This window comes from Xiphophorus maculatus, chromosome 6, assembly GCF_002775205.1.
Source record: "Xiphophorus maculatus strain JP 163 A chromosome 6, X_maculatus-5.0-male, whole genome shotgun sequence".
Lineage (NCBI taxonomy): Eukaryota > Metazoa > Chordata > Actinopteri > Cyprinodontiformes > Poeciliidae > Xiphophorus > Xiphophorus maculatus.
The window spans coordinates 2,015,110-2,034,252 of NC_036448.1; the positions used below are offsets into that span (position 1 = coordinate 2,015,110).

Here is a 19,143-nt window from a genome sequence, read left to right on the forward strand (position 1 = left end):
ATATGGTACTGCAGAGGTCTATCTGAGAGCAGATTGACCAATATCATGATAAGACTATGCAGATAACCTAAAACAGAAGAGGGATGAGGAGCACCTTGTAAAATTTTCCATTACAGTCAGTGAGCTTTTCTTTTTTATCTAAATATAAGTGCATCACAATTAGCATGAGCTGATGTGCTCTAGCTCATTATGAGATGAAATAGAATTGATGTCTGTGCAGCAAAGAGACTGAAAGGACTGTTTTCTGTCTCCATCGGTCCAGTTCTCCTCCTCACCGTTCCAGGGTCTGGAGTCCTTAAGCAAGAGGTTGATGAAGACGGACAGAAGCAGAGCTGGGACTGTAAAAAGGTAGAGACTGGATGTGAGGATTTTTCAGATCTTTGTGGGATCCACTCACTACCTTTGCTGTCATTTTCTGTCCCTTCAGAATGTGTCGCAGAATGAACCCTGTCAAGTTCCTGGCATCCAGTGAGTATTTTACTGCTTTTATAAAAAGAAAGGAGACAAAATATATGGGGGATTGTTGCAGACGTTCTGTGTGTTGGACCATGTGTATACCAGCCAATCTCAGTGTGTGAACGGTTGGGAGTTGATACATTCGACTCCTGGAAACAATAGAGACTTACAGACCATACCCTTTTAAAATTATAGCTTCAGTGCCGTCACTGGGACAAACGAACAAAAGGTGATATATTTCACAGAAAAAGGAAAATGGAAGGTTAACTCAGATAAAATGCATGTGTTAATAACGCATTAACGTTAATAGCTCTACTTCACACACATGTGGTAAGCAAATATATTAAAAATACATTTCTATTTGAATTAAACCCATCTGACTTCAATTAAAACACATTTTATCAGCTTAACAGCCAGAAAGCCAATGAGCCAAAAGACGAGTGCGGTCCAGTCCAGCGTTCTTGGATTCACAGCATTGTCTGTTTCCTGCAGCATATTCCCGACCCCAGAGCAGCAGATGGCTACGTCTCTGAAACCAGGGGCCCACAACAGTGGCGGCTCTCTTCCTGACCTGACCAACATCCAGTTTCCTCCCCCTCTGCCCACCCCGCTGGACTCAGACGACACAGCAACCGTCTCGTTCGGCTCTGCCGGCAGCACTCAGACTCCAGGTATTCCTCACATGGAGCCATGGACTCATTCAAAACTTATTGCTGAGTTCTAATTCCTGATAATCTCAAACATATCTCTACAGGGCTTTTCATTTCAAACTTCTGTTAGTGCCAGTTTCATGTGCTTTTAAGAAGACTTCCCTTGTGCTGTTTTTTGTACTGGGTAGGAGAGGACACTTCTCAGCCAACAGTAACCATGGAAATGGAGCCTGGCCAGGAGAACATGGTTCCTCTCATCCTGAATGCAGGAGACTCACACCAGCAGCAGAACCTGCAGCTCTCACAAACGTCTCCAGAACTCCCTCTATCCCAGGTATTCTCTGCTCCAACAAGGAACTGGGACAGAGAAATTCTTATTTTACTTTATTTTACAAGCATGGAGAAATCATCAAAGAAAAAGAGACTAAATCTACAAAAGAATCTGCAGGTTAAACCTGTCAGTGGTGGCATGAATAAAGCTTTTTGCAGTTCATGTCGTTGGAAGCTTTCAATTGGACATGGACGGGAGAACAATTTATCTCAGCTGTTTAAATCAAGTTAATGATAAATAAAATACTTTTCAGCTTGCTATTTCATTAGTGTTAAATTCTATTTGCATAGTGATGTCTCCTTGAAGTTGCAGTTTGGGTTTAAAAGCAACATCCTTCTGTTTACTCAGGCATCACCAACTCACCAAGTGTAAGAAAAAAAACATTGTGTTGATTCCATCTTTTAATTGTTAAAAGTAAAGTAAAGTAACAGAAACAAAATTAAATCTTGTTTAGGTGGATGTGGCTCAAATGTTGGAGATATTGGAAATGTTATGCAAAGACATCGCAGATGATGCCTCATGTATTTTGGAGGTACTGAGTTGGCAAGCCAACATCTCATGTTCCAAATGACAATCTTGTCATGTGAAGCAGTTTGCGTGGCAAAGTAATAAATAAATAATAATAGCTTGTTGATAAATGGGTCTGTAACATTTCAGTGCGGTTCCAGTTAAAGTTTTGTTTAAAACTTACAGAAAATATCATCTGATGCTTCATGAATTCAGCTCTGTTTTCAAAAAGGTAAAATGTTCTGACTTTTGTTTCAGTTGCTCTCCGGTGAAATATCTGGTGATATCTCTTAGCCCAGCCCAGCATAGGTTAAATCAGCGGTCTCCAACCTTTTTAGTCACACGGACCGGTCAGCCCTTCGCAATTTTGCTGCAGACCGGGGGGGTCTTCATTCTGCTGCAAGTTGGCTCAATTTTGACGCGCAAGACGTAACCGGTGAAATCTGGTTTAGGATTTTCAAAATAAAAGATCTGGAAGTAGTTCATTATTTCTTGCGCGGCCCGGTACCAATTAGTCCGCGGCCCGGTGGTTGGGGACCACTGGGTTAAATGACTCAGACACACACCTGAAGCTGCAGCAGTGTCTATTTCATTAACAACATTGTCATGTTAAAGAGTTAAAAATGGCTAATTAGTTAAAACAAATCCAGATTTGTTACCCAGTAGACTCACACTATAGGCCTCTTCAAAGAATCTGTAGTGCTAGTGGACTTCATTCACAGTATTTTTTCAAGATGTGTGCGGAAAGAAAAGGGGCCAAGACAAACATCAGATGTCCTGAGGTTGGGAATTCAATCCTGGATGCATCCAGAAAATTGCATTTCTGTTAGCGTTTTAATATTTCAAGGGTCCATTAATGTCACCTCTGATTGTGTTTTTTTTGTGTGTCTATGTGTGTGTTCTCCCCAGACGGCCATCAGTGCTATGAATCTTGAACAACAGTTGTCTCAGTATTCTTTCATCAATCAGCAGTCAATACCCCAGACACACCAGAACCAGCAAGTGAGTTTCTGTCCAACGTCAGCTGTTATGCAAATTGTTCAACAGTTAACCTGATCCCACATTACACTCCCGATTAACATTCTGAGAGCAGGAAAAAAGTATTAGCATTTCTTGCTGCTGCATCATAACCAAATGCTTTAAATTGCCAAAAGAAGAAACAAGAGTAAACAACAAAAAATGCTGTTGAAAACTCTTTGATCAAAGGTTTAAGACCACAGATATCCTGCTCTGAGCCACGTTGGGCTCTGAGCAGATGGAAAATGACTTGGCTTTTTCCTCCTATAGCACACAGGTTCTTTGAAATTACGGTCTTAAAATGTCCAACCTTATCAGTGATGGAGTGTGGTAAGAGGTTTTGTTTGTGCAGCTCAGCAGTCCTGCAAAAATCAAAGACAGGAAGGCTTTTTGCTTTTCTCCTCAGAGGAATATGACGGACAATTATATGAAAGCAAGATTTATGCACAGATTTGGACTTCTGGAGAAAATCTCCTAAACCTTTGATCATCTGCTGAAGTGCATCCTTGAGTTCAAGTGCAATTTCTAATTTGTCTTCTCTGTTTGTTTTGTCTCTTGCTCATGTTTCCTTTTTTCCGTTATAAAATTCTGATACTACTCTACTACCTAGTTATAATATGAGTCATTTTCTCCCCAGTCTTATCATTTTGATCAGGAGTGCATTTTTTATTTTATATATTTAGATGTTAGCGTAGTGGAAAGAAATCCCCTTTGGAATTTGCTAAGTCACATGACCATTCTTTCATATTTTGAACTTAACATAAAGTGAAAATGTCAGGATCTGTGTTTTTCTGTGTATTTATTTTGAGTTTTCTGTGTCTGAGTGTTGTCCTGTGTCCCTTTGATTGTTCCCAGGTGTGTCTCGTTCCCTGATTACCTCTTGTGTATTTAGTGTCACCTGTGTCTCTGCGTCTCGGTCGGGTCCTTGTCGTCTGATGTTATTCTCAGTCCGTCGTCTGTCCATGCGTTTAGCCTGTCGCTGCCTGTGTTGAGCCCAGGTCTTCCGCTCAGCAGTGCTGCCTGGCTTTTGGACATTTTGTACCGTTTATTCTTTATTAAATATCATTATCATCACTGCAACCTGGTTCCACCGCATCTGCCTCACCACTACACCCGCACTTCATGACAGAAAATCCAGAAGCAATAAGTGTAATTCATTACTTTTCATCTTGCAGCAGAGCAGCAATAATCTGAAGTTATTGATCTTAATGCAACCTTATTAGTTACTGACATCATCGTAGAGGAATTCTCGCCACCCTTCTTCACAATGCTGTTTCACTTTTATTGACATTTGATGACTTTAGGTTCTGTACTTGTCTCTTTGTACCTGGTATCACAACATTTTACTCAGTTTGAGGTCAGTTTGAGGTCTTTGACTCAGGCTTTGTAATATCTCAGTATTATAAGAGTAAGCACAATTGATTGTTGACACAGTAACGGCAAATAAAATTACAAATCATCGATCTTCCATCATTATTTAACAGAAAAGGAGCATCACAAAATATTTCTGGTGGTGTAACAAGACTATTTTTAAATTTATACATGTCACAGACTGTTTCTCTATGGAATTAATGAAGATGTTTTACTCTAGGTTTAGTTTACTAGCTTATTTTGGATGGAGTTAAGCCCAAACAGATATCATTTATTGCTCAGTATTAGTGCCAAAATTAAGACTATTTCACACCTAGCTGTGGCTACTTCCTTGTTGTAGGAGGCTATATTCATTCTGAAGATGGCTACTGATCTCATTAATGACTGTCTAGTGCTGGTAACTGAATAGCCGACGATGGCTAATGAGAAGAAGATTACTTAGTTGCGTTAGCTTTGCAGAGGCTAGTGACTAGCATGCCGAGGTGGGTCACCCACTGGAGTGCCTGCTTCCTCTGTTGTCCATTAGCAGAGATAATCTAGTTTCTGCCTTGAAAGGGCTAGCATTAGTCTTGAATAGACTAACAGCTAGCATGCTTGGGTTGGTCACTCACAACTTGTACTTTTCTTTTTTGAAGAAAACGTTATCAAGGAAAACGGTTGACCTACAATATCTGTAAGCAACATATAATAGATTTATTGACATGTTCTTTTGTAACACATTAAGCATAAACATGCTGTATAATACGGAACTGAAGTTGACTTTCGATTGAGTCTTCTGATTATAGTATAGTAAATGGCAAATGGGCGATTCCCATTTACTACCTTGAACATCTTTAATTTGCTCTTGTAAAACTTCAATACTTAGATTCTTCAAGCATGGACTATATTTTTCTGCACTGAAAGCAGTATATCTAAAATTTAGTTTGTGATTTATGAAACCCTTACTGATGCCAGCGTATCATTAATCATATCAGCAGCTGTCTTCAAGGAAGAAGCCACCTGCTGACTATTGTGAACCACTGGGTTCACAATAGTCCTAATTTTGGCACTAATAATGCAGCATAATCACAAACTGTTTAGGTTAAGATTTGTCTAATGGAAGACACAATGTGTAAAAAAAACCCAGGAAATACAGTTGCCTTGATCTACATGACACACCAAAGCCTGTCTTCTACCTTTAAAGAGGATTCTTCTCTCTGTAGTTGTATTATGAGACAATCTTATTTATTGTGATTCCACTGCTTCCTCTCCAGCAGACAAGTCTAGTCCAGCTGCCATCTTCTGTGAACTCCTGCCCTACGTCAGACAACCAGACATCTGCACAAACTAACATGACCATCGACATGAATGCGGTGAGCAGTGCATAGCCCATATGGCTTAACAGTATCTGTTTTGTTAGTGAAAACAAGGAATCCGTACTTTGGCTGGTTCCTGTACTTTCTCGGGAGTTAAGTCGGATGGTATGACTGGGTAGATTTCTGTCCCTGTGTGTCCGTGGTAAGCAGTTTTAAGTTTTTAGGGGTTTTAAGTGTAACTTGGTGCAAACCTATTCTCCTTATTTAAAATTCAAATAAAATCTACATGGTATTATGCTCATCTACAAAATCATTCAGCTGCCTGTTAGCATATTTAGTTTTGCCGTTGTATGAATGCTGAAGTTTGAAGGTGCATGAAAAAGTGGTTTACATCCAGTTTGTCCAGGGAATGAACGGAAAAAAAGGAATACATAAAACTTGAGGCTCAGAAATGTTGACTTTGAAGATCTACAGCAGCGGCCCTGCCAGACAATCTAAAATCTTTATCTGTTTATAAAGCTGCTTTTTAACAACTTCAACAACTCTATTACATTTAAAGTAGCAAGACAATAGGTCATTCATGTTTTGCTGTCTCTCTCTGAGCATGTTTGTGGACAACATTATGGGATAGCATATTCAGGTTTGCCTTCAGATTTTTCTTTATATTCTTTAATGGGGCTGCATACAGCCCTGAATGTACACAGTAAAATCAACGTTTTTAATTTGTTTTTGGAACAGTACTAAAAAGAGGCAAAATTATGCAGCTCAAAAGACAACAGATGGTCAGTCTGATCCCTTGTTGTGCCTTGGTTTTATTTCTAGCAGTTTTTCTTGTTTTAAATCATTTCCTGCTGTTCTTCCTGTTTCTTCCTGCCAGCTTTGTTATGCAGTGAAGAGATGTGCAGTATTTCTTTTTTATTCCATTACCGTGTTTTGCAAAAAGGCAGCAACACACCTCTATGTATTTTATTGCGATACACCAACACAAAGTAATGCACAAAGGAGAAGTGCCAGCAGTATGGTTTTATATGTTTTCACACATTAATATCTAGATGGTAAATTGACATAGACATTATCATTCTTTTCTAGTCTCTCTGAACACTGAGAGCTGTGATTCCAGGAGCCACACTCACATTTCTACATCAGAGTATGCAGTGTTTAGAGGTTCATTTACAGCCTTTATGTGTTTTAACAGCTTTGTAAACTTTTGTTCGTTCTTTGCAAAATAGTTAAAGCTCAATCAAACTGAATGAAGAGTGTCTGTGAACATCAGTTGTGGAGTCTGTTAGGCCTGGATTTTGACTGGGCCATTCTAACTCATGAACATGCTTCAATATAAACCCACTCCATTATAGGTGTGAGTTTAGTCTTAGTCAGATTTTCTTCCAGGATTTTCTGGTGTTTATATCAATCTACCTTCCCTCCTTAAGAAATCATCCCTTCAGCATAATGCTGCCTCCACCATGGTTTCATTGATACCTTGTTCACTTTGATCCTCCCATGTAGAGCCCCCTCCAATAAAAATGTTCTCTTCTGACCAGAGAACCCTCTTCAACATGTTTGTTGTCTCCTACAAGGCCTCCAGCAAATTGCAAACTAGACTTCTCATGGCCTTCTTTTCAAAATGACTTTTTTCCTGGCATTCTTTCATGAAGACAAGATTTCTGAATTGCAGGACTCGTAGTTGTCATGTCAACAGGTTCTCCCGTCTAAAGCTGTGAGTCTCTGTTGTTCCTGCTTCTCTGATTAACTCTGTCTCTGTCCAGCCTATCAGTTTAGACCAGAGGTCTGCAAGCTGGTGCTCCGGACCCGCAAGTGGCTCTTTGGGTCGTCCACAACAGCTCTTTATAAATTTGTCTAAAATAGTGAAGAACCAACTAATGTTTTTAAATATACTGTAGATATAATAACAAATCCTGGTTTCATCACATTCTCATGGAATAATTTCATTGGATTTTCACAACACAGTAACACTAAAACTGCCAGTAATATTTATCTTGTCTTTAGCTTGGAAATTTATGCATAATTAATAATTTTCTACAGATCAGCATCCTATAAAAAATGCATCCGTTCTTTTTCTTCCTTTTTTTTAAGCCTAAAAATACAAATAAAATGTTGGTTCTTTAACAGTGACAATACATTTCCCGCAGTAGAGATTTATCAAAAATTATAAGTTGTCTTCTGTCAAAATGTTATGCAACAGTAGCATCTCTAAATGAGTTTTGGAGCCAATGGATCTCACTGGGTTTTTATGGGCATTAAAGTAAAAGGAACAAAACAAAAGTACGTACATGCCACACTTTCCAAAGACTAATTTGTAGTGTAGAAACAATCAGGAAATCATAGCTTTGTGTTATTTTCCTCCGTTTCATAATTACAAGGTCATTTGTGTTGATCCAGCGTGTAAAGTCTCAATAAAATACATTAAAGTTTGTGGTTGTAACATGAGAAAACTTGGTTTAAGAGTAAATGTTGATGTATGAGAGGAACGGAACTGCACATGATTGGAGAAGGTGCTCCTGTCTGAATAACAGATGTATCCTCTCGTGTCAGGCTGCCTCCCTGCAGTACCGCCACAGGGTCGGGTCCTCAGCCAATCAGTCTCCAACCTCTCCCGTCTCCAATCAAGGCTTCTCACCCGGAGGCTCACCTCAAGTAAGGGCGTGTGAGCCGACAAGCCCAGGGCTCGCTCTGTGTTGACATCACCGTCTGTTCCATCGTGGTTCTGTGGTTGTTTTTGGCGCTTGGGGCTGCTGCCCAGCTCATCCCCCACCCCACATCTCCTCCTCCCTCAGAACTCGTTTCTGTTGGTACTGCAGATCTGGGCAACATATTTTCATTTCTATCCGGTCACACATAGTCAAAGAGCCCCTATCTAACTCAAAGCTTGTCACATTTCAATGCATATCTATCCCTGCTTGTCATGAGTAAATATGCAAATTTGTCACATCAGATTCCATATCCCGTGCAGAACTCCACCGAAGTTGAAGAGTCTCCTGATATCATGGAGACCTTCACAGATGACTTGTTTTTACAGTGTAAATGCAGGAAATTCCTTCCCTCTTTTCTCAATCTGCACTATACCGTGAATTTTCACCCTTGGAAAAGATGAAGAAAGGCAAATCCTTTTCAAACTCTTTAGTATATCTTGCCCAGATTTAGCCTGCAGTGTTGTGAAGCCCTCCGTGTCCTCGTTGTGTAGTGTTATAGCTGTTTTCTGATGTGAGTCCACTCTCTGCACCTTTTGTGGTGCTTGCATTGCAACTCAATTTTTTGCTGCAGCCTGAAGTTGTTCTTGTTTGCCGGATGCTTGTCTGTTGTGGCTCTGCAACACAACAAAGTATGAATGAGCTGGGAGATGGCTTTATTTGTCTCACAGTTCCTCAGTTTCTCTTTCCTTGTCACTCTTAATTCACAAGGCAAATTGACACTTGAATGCACAATATATTGAATCCATACGATAGCCATATCATTGCTTGTTGAAAGCTTGTGGAAAAAAGTAGTGGCTCACAGTCTGGGAATTACTGCAAACCTTTCAGTCAATTCCAATTTTTTCCAGTCGTAAGAATTGGGAGCTTGTCCCGGATTGTTACGACTGGCTCAAGGTCATAACAAAAACAGGAGACCATGCAGTGGTTAAAGTGCATAAAACGGAATATTTAATTAACAAAAACAACAATGGATTGGGGGTGTCGGTATCAGTGGTGTAATGCAAATGCTGGGGTGTGGTGTGTGAGAGCATATGGAAGTGTTGAAGCGCAAAAACAAAGACAAACTCAAATGTGCAAAAAGGAGGGGAGCTGAGGCCTGGCACCAAAACACCACAAGCGTCAAATGGCAGAATGGATGCTGAAGGCGACCCAGAAGGCGGAGACAGCCAGGTTTAAACACAACCTAAGCGCTGTAACGCTTGGGTTGTGTTTAAGGGAGGAGAGGAGGCGGCAGATTCGTCAGGACGGTCAAAAACTCACAACCACACTGGTACTGGGAATTCCACAGTGTTGTCCATTAATAAATACGCTCTTCACCAACCTTACAAAGCCCGGTTGAACGACTGCTATATTATCAGACATGAAAATTGAGCAGCGTCCAAACAACCCGTAACATTACTAAAAGGTTAGGGAGCTAACATGTCCGTCTAGCACGTTTCTCCCACGCTCTCTACAGAGAAGTCGTGGCGCATACTTCTGACATCATTAGCAATACTAGAGTATCTTAAAGAGACACTACACAATTACGGCTGTTACAGCGCCTGACTACGGCCAAATATGGTAATAGGCAATCAGAAAGGTTCGGCTGAGGAGACCGTGTGTGTGAATACGGCCCAGCCTCACCCAGACTCTACCTCCAGCGGCCCCCGAGTAAATTGAGTTTGAGACCCCTGCCATAGAATCCTTTTTTTCCTACACCTCTACTACTTTAAACTTTGCCTTGTAATCAGGGCCTTTAAATTAGCCAGGGGTATGTATAATTTTGGCATCAACTTGGGGTTTAAATGCACAAAAATAAATGAAAAAAAAAACAATTGGTTGATTAGCACCAATCTGAGATTGGAGCATCTGAATTAACAGCAAGGGAAGATGGAAAAAAACAGAACCCAAATCTTAATGTGTTGCTTCATGTTGAGCCAAACACACCCAAGCTGAACTCTGAAGAGGTTTATGAGTCACAGTTGAAAAAAAGGCCAGAAGACCTCAGGACAAAGAGCGCTGCAACTGCAATATAAATTAAAATTTGTTTGAACTGTATTAAAGCTGGGCTTTGTATACTTGAGATGAAAAAGAGATACAGAAACAACAGTGGCGAGGGACATGGGTGAGGTGAATTGCTCGGTGTATGTGTGCATGTGTGTGGGGGTGGGTGTGTGTGTGTGTGTTAGTCCCGCTGAGTTTGTGCTGCAGGGGCTGAGCTATAATCCTGAGGTCATCCACTGCTGCCTAACAGTGGGCACCGCTGTCCTGCTCTGTCCTGTAGGAACATGTGCAGCACTCAGCCATGATGTGCTTTCAGACCAGCATGACTGAAGAGATGATCCAATTACTGAGGAGCTGATGTTTAAAACAGGGAGGCTATGCTGCTGAGTCTGTGAGGACATTCAAAAGAAAATTTCTGAGTGAACTGTCTTGAGTAGAGTGAGGGAGGAAAGCATAGAGTCATAAAGGGGACAACATTTTCAGTCATTCCCTTTATTCTGTGGGTTTTACGTCACCAGTGGGTTCGTGTTAATTAAAACATCAAGGCCAAAAAACAACAGGAGGAGAAAATGCCATAGCAATCTCCTCCCCTTCATCACAGCGAACTAATGTTTCTTTTTGTCAAACAGTATTTCATCTACAGACCTCTACAAGAGAATATGGCATCTAGTATTAATTGATTGATTTCTGATGATTTTGTTGATACAGGCAGTTAATTTAATTAATCAGTTATGTATTTTCTGTTTATTTCAGTTACCGTACAATCTGAAATGTTCTAGAGCAAGAGATCCAGGCTGAAAAGACTCTGGGTTGATTTCACTTTAACTGTGTGTGCATGGACCAGTTTAATATGGCATTGTCACAGCATAGCCATTAGCAAACATACCAGACTTAAGCTGGACAATATACAGTAGTTAGGCAAGAATTTCAAATTCCCAAAGTTTAGCTAAAATCTGCTGGTACCTGATTCCATGTTGATCATACTATCTTCATCAAACTGCTGTCATAGAACAAAATGTATTTATCCACATGTTTTGTGAACAATGGGTGTTTTTCTTTATTTTAAAACCTGAAAATAGAAATAAAATGGCAGTGCTTTAAAAATTAAAACAAATTTCCTGTAACAGATATTTATTTTTAAAAATTAGGTTGTTTTTTTTCAGAAGGTCATGGAACATTTGAGTTGTTTAACAGGACAGAGGGCAAAAAATGGCTCTGAGGACTGTAAAGGTTGTCTGTAGATGATGGTGATCCCACAGAATGATTGTCAACTGTCATTAAAATGTTGGCTCACCGCTAAATCTACTACCACTCAAGGTGTCCTTGGATGGTTTCACATCACTGATGTTGTTATAGAAGTGCAGCTTTTTGTCTGGAAGGTTCCTTTTTACTTTGAAAATATGTCCATTTCTGCGTTACTTTAGCATTTGTTGTAAAACGCAAAATCATTTTTATTTTTACAATCTTTTATGAACTCAAGAGAGGCTGAGATTGGTGACATTGATGTTGATGGTTGGATTTATTTTTTTAATTCTGCATCAGAATATGAGAATGTGATTATATGACATATGGTAAGAAAAATATTTGGGGTTATATTTATTTTTGATAAGTTATTGTTTTTTCATTTTTTGAGTTAATTTGTGTATCTGTCTTGTTTTATTTATGTCACTTGGAGGGAGGGGGAAATTTTGCAATATAAAATTGTATAAATAAATAAATCTACTTCAAGCTAAAAATACCAAATAGAGTTACAGAATACTTCCAACAGATGGATTGAAAAAAAAAAGTAACTTCAAAAAGGCTGATATTTATTTTAATACATGAATGAAGTGGTTTGTGATGGTGTTTGACAAACATATACAACTTAATGAAGATAAGTATTTTGCATTATTGTAAGGCAGGGGTGTCGAAACTTTTTGTCAAGTAGGCCAAAACAGCTGAGTCAAAAAGGGTCACCAAAAAAAAAAGTTAAAATAAATGAAAACAAAAATAACAAACAAAAAAATATTTTTTTTACTTATTCTACAATAAACTATTCTGCAATATTAAACGATTAACAGGATGTGTAAATAGATGGCACCCGAGGCACACTTTGGAGACCCCTGTTGTGAGGTCACCTGAAACATTCGTATTGCTGTATTTTTTTCCATCCACCGTATTTCCACTGCTCCCTCCTCATCGTCACTCAGGAGTTTGGAAAGAAATAACAATCAGATCTTGTTTTTCTGCTGCAGCACAACTCCATCCTGGGCAGTGTGTTTGCTGACTTCTACGACCAGCAACTGCCGTCCATTCAGGCCAGCACTCTCTCACAACAGGTCCACGCTGTGTGTGTGCGTGCACGTGTGTGTGTTTTCACAAAAAGAATACACGCAGGTTGGAATGGAAAATGTTTTCTGTGATTTCCAGTTGGAGCAGTTCAACATGATGGAGACTCCCATCAGCTCTGACAGCCTGTACAGCCAGACCTCCACCCTCAACTACTCCCAGGCTCTTATGATGGGTTTGACCAGCCACTGCAACCTTCAGGACTCCCAGCAGCTGGGCTACAGTAGCCATGGCAACATCCCCAACATCATTCTGACAGGTGCCTCTACAACATTTTGTCTAGACTTGCTCATGCAGAAATCTTCAGTTTTGTCTGAAACTGCAGAGTTCTGTCTGTGAGCCTCATGTTGTTACACTGTCTGAGTCCAGTCTGCACACCTGATCACTTCCCTAAACTTAAGTCAGGCCTTTCTGCTTGACTTAACATCAATACAGTGCTTGTGATTGATTTTGGATTAATCAATTAATAGCTGGACAGCAAAAGGAGCCTAATAGCAGATTTTTTTTTACAGTAATTTGAACAAAGTGAAGCTAAAATTTTAACATTTAAGGAGTTCTGGGTAGAACCGATTTACAGACAAAGAGTTTTAGGTTTGGTTAGGTCAGGGGACTTTATTTACCCATAGGTGGATTTGGTCTGGAGTGGTTGAAATCATACATATTCATACACACACACACACACACACACACACACACACACACACACACACACACGCACACACACACACACACACATACACACACAACACACTGTAAAAAGTAAGAACACATCACATAACCTTTGACAGATAAAATGATCAAGGCTTCACAAGTCATATTTGAAGCAAAGTAAGACCCAGAAGAAGAGAGTATGTAATTGATATAAGTATTGTGTTGAAATAAGAATATTAGCATAAAACTGAGAGCATTGATAGAGCAGTGGGAACAAAGCTGTTTTTAAAGCGCCTTGTCCAACATTTAGGGACTAAAAACCTCTGACTGGAGGAAAGAAGCTGAAAGTTCCTGTTAAGGGGATGGAAAACAAAGAGGCTCTCTGCTGGAGCCAGCTAATATACAGGAATGCTCAGTTTCAGTTTAGACAGCAGCTTAACAAACTGCTGGTTGGAACTCTAGTTCTCTGCAAAATGTATTTATTTTTGGTACAGTTTTGGCTTCATTATTCTGACTGGAGGGTTCTTTCAGCAAAAGACCTTTTTTAATGTCTGTATAATATTAATACTAGATTAGTTGATAATGCATCATAATTGAGATTAAGCCAGGGCGCTGTTTTGTCTTCCTTCACTTCATTTTTATTATATTTAGCTCTGGAAATTTTCCTTAGTGCACCAAAGACTTAATTAAAACCAATATTCACTGTGTTTTTTGTTTTTTTTTACCGATCTAATATCCTGTTTTGCATCAGTGAGTGGAGAGTCTCCTCCGAGCCTCCCCAAGGACCTGACCAGCTCACTGTCCACAGACATCGGCTTCGACGTGGACTCCCAGTTCCCACTTGATGATTTAAAAATTGACCCTCTGACTCTGGATGGCCTGCACATGCTGAATGACCCAGACATGATCCTCGCCGACCCCGCCACAGAGGACGCATTTCGCCTTGACCGCCTCTAGTTCTTGTTCTTTGTCACTCACCGTACCTGAACCGGGCCGTCCAGCGTTTCTGCCTGAGCAGAACAAGCAATTCCACTCAATCGAACCCCTGACTGTGAGTTTTTCAAAAACCAGGCAAAACGAAAAAAATCCTATTTGGGAAATTGCATGGAGACATTCCTGAAGACTGCTTCTAGCTTCTGGCATAAAGTACGGGATGAATCTATTAGATGGCTCAGTCTCTACATTCACCATTCGGATCGCTTTTCAACACCAGGCTAACTGTTTGAGCAATCCGGCAGCAGACAGCCTGGTGACTAGCTACAGTTAAAACAATCAGCATATTCCAGTCCAGCTGCCTGAGTATTTTATATTTTGATGATTTAGAGAAAATCCAGAAAAGGTAGACTCCTCTCAGACTCCTCTAGCTTGGGTTTTGTGATTTCATCTTGATGGTTTGTGATATATGCCCCAAGAGGCGCTGAGTCATCACTTTATTTTTAGGCTATTTCTGAGAATAGATTTTATCAAAGGGAATAGGAGTCATCGTTTATGCATGAAATCATAAATCACTGTGGATACTTGTTTTGCCTTAAAAGCTTGATGTTTTGGTTTTCATTGCAAAAAGAACAAAAAAAAGCTAAGAAGTCATTTTTACAGAGTTGCAAAGTTGCTTGGCCTGCATAATTTACAGTTGTGTTGTCACTACTAACTCATAAGTCAGAACCTAACTGCGGATCCACTCGGTCTTGGTGAAGAAAACGATGTTTACAGGCTTACAGGCTTATACCCTTACTTGTACAGAATGTGGTTGGATTTTTGCGTAATGATATCTATGCAGAACTACGGTGACTGGGAGGACTGGAATGTGGGAACTAGTTGAAGGCAGAGTCGGGGGTTCCTCTGGAACGCACGTGGATGTCTTTCAACAAACATTTTTCTTTCATTTTAAGGTCAAATATGGAATAAAATAGAGTAAGCATGGCAGTTGCTGGAGATTCCTGGATTTCTCCCAAAGACGGGACCTCAGTGGGTGAAACCTTTTTTTCCAGTCAGCCGAACTGCCAAACAGCACTGTTGATGCAATGAGAATGTACTTAGTTTACATCTGTGTGGTTGTGATGCTGTCATTTTGTTATCCTCATTCCCTTCTTTTCTATTTTTTTGCTACCTGTAGAGCCAAACACCTTCCGCCTGTTACTTTAAGCACACGTTTGAGTTTGGTTGTTTTCCTGCCATGTTTGTCGTTTTTGTCTTTAATTCACCTTTCTGCTGTTAAGGTTTGTCTTGATGTTGTCTTTTAGGTGGGTGGTTTCTCTTCACTTTGTTCACAGATATGTTCCATATCTCATTTTTTGCACTTTATGCTTTCATTCGAAAACACAGATTCAAGAGTTTCTATATAGAGCACCCCATCCTGTGACTGTTAAGTGAACTGGACCTGTTTGATCTGTCTTTGTTCAAACTTGCCTTCTTGTACAGACAAAGAAGAAAAAAGAGGAAAAACCCAAAAAGCTAAATTAAAATTATTTTTGAAAAACAGAATTATCAGGATAGTTTATACAAATGTGTTTTTTCTGAACTAGGTTGTATTTTAGGATTCCTGTGTTTAAGCATTTGGTCACTGCAGCAGATTATTTTGCTACTGTCAGAGGGTCTGGGATATAGAAAATAATAATCACACAGAAGATATGGAAATAAATATGTATCGTAAATACAACTAGGGATGCACAATATTTTATTATGTCGTCTCTAGGTCTGGCTTAAGCAAGAGATGCACCAATCAGTGTGTTCTGACTGGATACCAATCTCTGTTTTTGTGAAGCTTTGAGCTGCCTAAAGGATTTGAACCGTTTCTCATTTGTATTCAGGATCTATGGAGTACAGTATAATGCCATTATAGCTCCAATATCTGGACTGGTCAATTTCAGAGTTGGGTAATGAAGTTGGAGTAACATTACTTAAACTTATTTTCAATCTGCAAAAGTGAAAACTAGCAACGTAAGTAAGAGTAATGCGGTATTTGGTAGAAAGGCCACTGAAGTACTGACAGTAACTGATCATCATCTGACTTAATGTATAAAAATGATGTCATCAGAAAATATTAAGGAATGTGCAAAACCAGGTTTTTTAACAACTAGAGAGAAAAAATATCCAAATAAATATCATCACAAAATAACCAATTCAAGCAGTAAAATCAATTAAAAATAAATGTTCTACATATAAGACTTATGAAACTTATGAAATATATCCAGAAATGTTACTCAGGCAAAAGTAGCGGTATTTTATGATAGTATTATTCAAGTAAGAGTAAAGATTAAACTCCTAAAATTACTTTTATTTTTCCTCCTGGATGTTATTTGAGAAAATGGAACTAGCTAGCTTAAAACAGCTCTCTAGTTGATATTCAGGGTTCTACTGTCAAGATTTTGCTATGCTAACATAATGTAACAAAACTCAAAATGTTAATCTTTCATTTCCTCCTTCTTGTGGTTGGTCTCTTCACGTTTTCAGCTCTCTGTGTAATGATAACTCACACATTTGATAAGGGAGCATGTATTAAATTAACCTGCACAACGTCCAGATTCCACAAAAAAATTTGAAATATTTTTAATCTTCACTTTAGAATCAGGGTTAAGAAGTTTATACAAGCTAAATATTTTCTATGGTTTTAAGCTTTAAAATGTAATTTTCCAACACTTCTTTGTGCATCTCTGGTTTAAATCTACATCTTGACAATAGCTGAGGCTGCTTTTGACCATTTCAGAATAATTTGGTATATTAAAATAGGAAGTCTATAGGTTTGGTTTAAAATGTTGAAGTGCTAAGCTGAAAATGAAGCTCAATGTAGGTATCCAGGATCTGAGCCAGAAAATCAGTCCAGGTGAAATTTGTATGAAAATAAAAACAGGCTCTTTTCTTGGTCACTATGTTGGATCACCTTTAGCCAATGAAAAAAAAAGTGCAGCTGCAATGATTCCTACTTAAATATGTTTTAAAGACTATTTTACTTCTCCTGTCACAGTCTGAAACAGAAACGTTGGTCTTTTATTTTCCTATTAAATGCATGAAACTTCAGACATGATTTCTCTTTTTGTTGGTGATTGTTTCCTCTGAATGTTGGAAAATATTTAATTCAAATATTTAAAGGTTTTTTTGTTTTTGTGTGTCTGTTTGCTAAAGATATGTTGTCATGTTATACTTGTGTCATGTGTGTGTAAGTGACGCCTAAAAATGTACAGTGATGAGCCTTTTATGCACATGTGGAAGCTATTGTTTTGGCACTGTGTTTAATCTGCAATATATAGTATGTGCTTATTTTCTGTGCAACACCTGCAGAATTTTATTATGTCAAAGTACCTGTAGGATAGTTGTGTATATTGCTGTACTGTAGGAACAATGTTTTTGTGCTTACTGTGAGATGGTGTCAGAATGGGAAAATGCACTGAGAAATACTGCTGGATCTCTCTGCTGGATCTCCAGACTCTAAAGTGAGCCTGATGTTTTGCTGGCTCGGTTTTTTTTTCTTTCACGTTTTCCGTTAAATTCCTTTAGCTAATGTGTTGTTTGTGTTTGTCACTTCTCTGTACATCGGTGTTCAGGTATCCATTGGTGAAGCACCAGTGTTTACAGAGACAATGGTTTACAACAGGGCAAAGTTTGTTTGCCAAAGCCTTCATCATAGTTTCCGCCCTGTATCTGGACTAATGAGCAACTGCACTATAGATTAGGAAAATGGTTCAGTTCCTTCGCTTCAATGCTGGGAGGATAATCTTTGTATTGGTGAAAAAATATAGATTTACTTCCGTGAGGTTAGTGATTAGAAGTTTCCCTTATGTTTCATCCTCATGCGTTTCATGACCACAAAGTACTGTTGTTTAGTTGAAATTTCCCATTCCTCTGTTCTTGCTATAAGCAAGTGCCATAACAAAGATTTCTAGCACGTTTGCATCTGGGTAAATTTGAATATCATTGAAACACTTATTTGTTTCAATAATTCAATTCAAAAAGCAAAACCTGTTCATGCTGCAGCTTTGACTTTGCACAGGGAGATATTTCAAGCATTTATTTCTATTCCTTTTATTCATTTCAAGGAGCAGTATTATGTCAAATTGACTTTTATGAGCTTTACTTCATGTTATAATGTTATTTTATAATCAAAAACATACCTGGAGTGTCGCCTTCATTCTTTCATGTATATTTGAGAAATTTTTTCATCTCCACAGTAACCATTCAGCTGTGCAAAACACCTAGGTGGACTTAGCCCCGCCTTTGAGGCACAGCTCCTCCTCTGAGCTGCAGTTTCTAAGCTTTCGCCTCACAGAGAAGCCGCCCCTGCGGCTCCCCTACTCAGCTCCTTCAGACTAGCCAGCAGCAGTTAGCAAACACCTGGTGGAACTGTGCATCTGCATTATTATGAGCTACTTCTCAGAGCAATGTTGGTAAAAACTTTGTTAAAGGGTTAATAGAGGAGCCATGTTGTAATGACTTCCTGATTGCAAAGTTTCAGAAAAAGCAAGATTTTCTTAAAGAGACAGAGGCCCAATTTCAAGGCGTTTAATTATGAAGCAAAATTTATTTTACATATAGCATTTTTATGACAACTGAAGGTAAAATAGTTTCTTGATCATATTATAAAATGACTCTGACAGCCACATATATTTAATAATATATAGTATCCATAATTACATATACAGTATTTTACATAAAACCAACAAAAAGAGATTTTAATACAGAAATTCACTTCTTTATCTCCAGCTGCAGATCACACTATGTGAATCTACACCAAACTCTTGGATGGACATTGCATCACAATTCTCTCAAGGCTGTGGTTATCCGTGTTCTGATCGCTCACCATTGTTTCCACTAAACTTTTCACTAAAATTCAGTCTGTGAACATCCAGCTT

The 19,143-nt window shown here is 39.0% G+C and overlaps 1 protein-coding gene across 3 annotated transcripts in view; it reads left to right on the forward strand.

Annotated features, from left to right (window-relative positions):
• The window catches only part of LOC102216691 (CREB-regulated transcription coactivator 1), a 38,458-nt gene extending 19,799 nt beyond the window's left edge, over positions 1-18,659 (forward strand). The window contains exons 6-15 of one of the 3 annotated variants that reach the window (XM_005811053.2): positions 263-348; positions 428-468; positions 949-1,127; positions 1,295-1,440; positions 2,854-2,946; positions 5,586-5,684; positions 8,181-8,282; positions 12,556-12,639; positions 12,731-12,908; positions 14,052-18,659. In XM_005811053.2, the coding sequence (XP_005811110.1) occupies positions 263-348; positions 428-468; positions 949-1,127; positions 1,295-1,440; positions 2,854-2,946; positions 5,586-5,684; positions 8,181-8,282; positions 12,556-12,639; positions 12,731-12,908; positions 14,052-14,257 (1,214 nt within the window). In that variant the 3' untranslated portion in view covers positions 14,258-18,659. The remainder of the gene's footprint in view (positions 1-262; positions 349-427; positions 469-948; positions 1,128-1,294; positions 1,441-2,853; positions 2,947-5,585; positions 5,685-8,180; positions 8,283-12,555; positions 12,640-12,730; positions 12,909-14,051) is intronic. The other 2 variants (XM_023335741.1, XM_023335742.1) reach the window with 2 other exon arrangements.
• Positions 18,660-19,143: the final 484 nt, after the last annotated feature.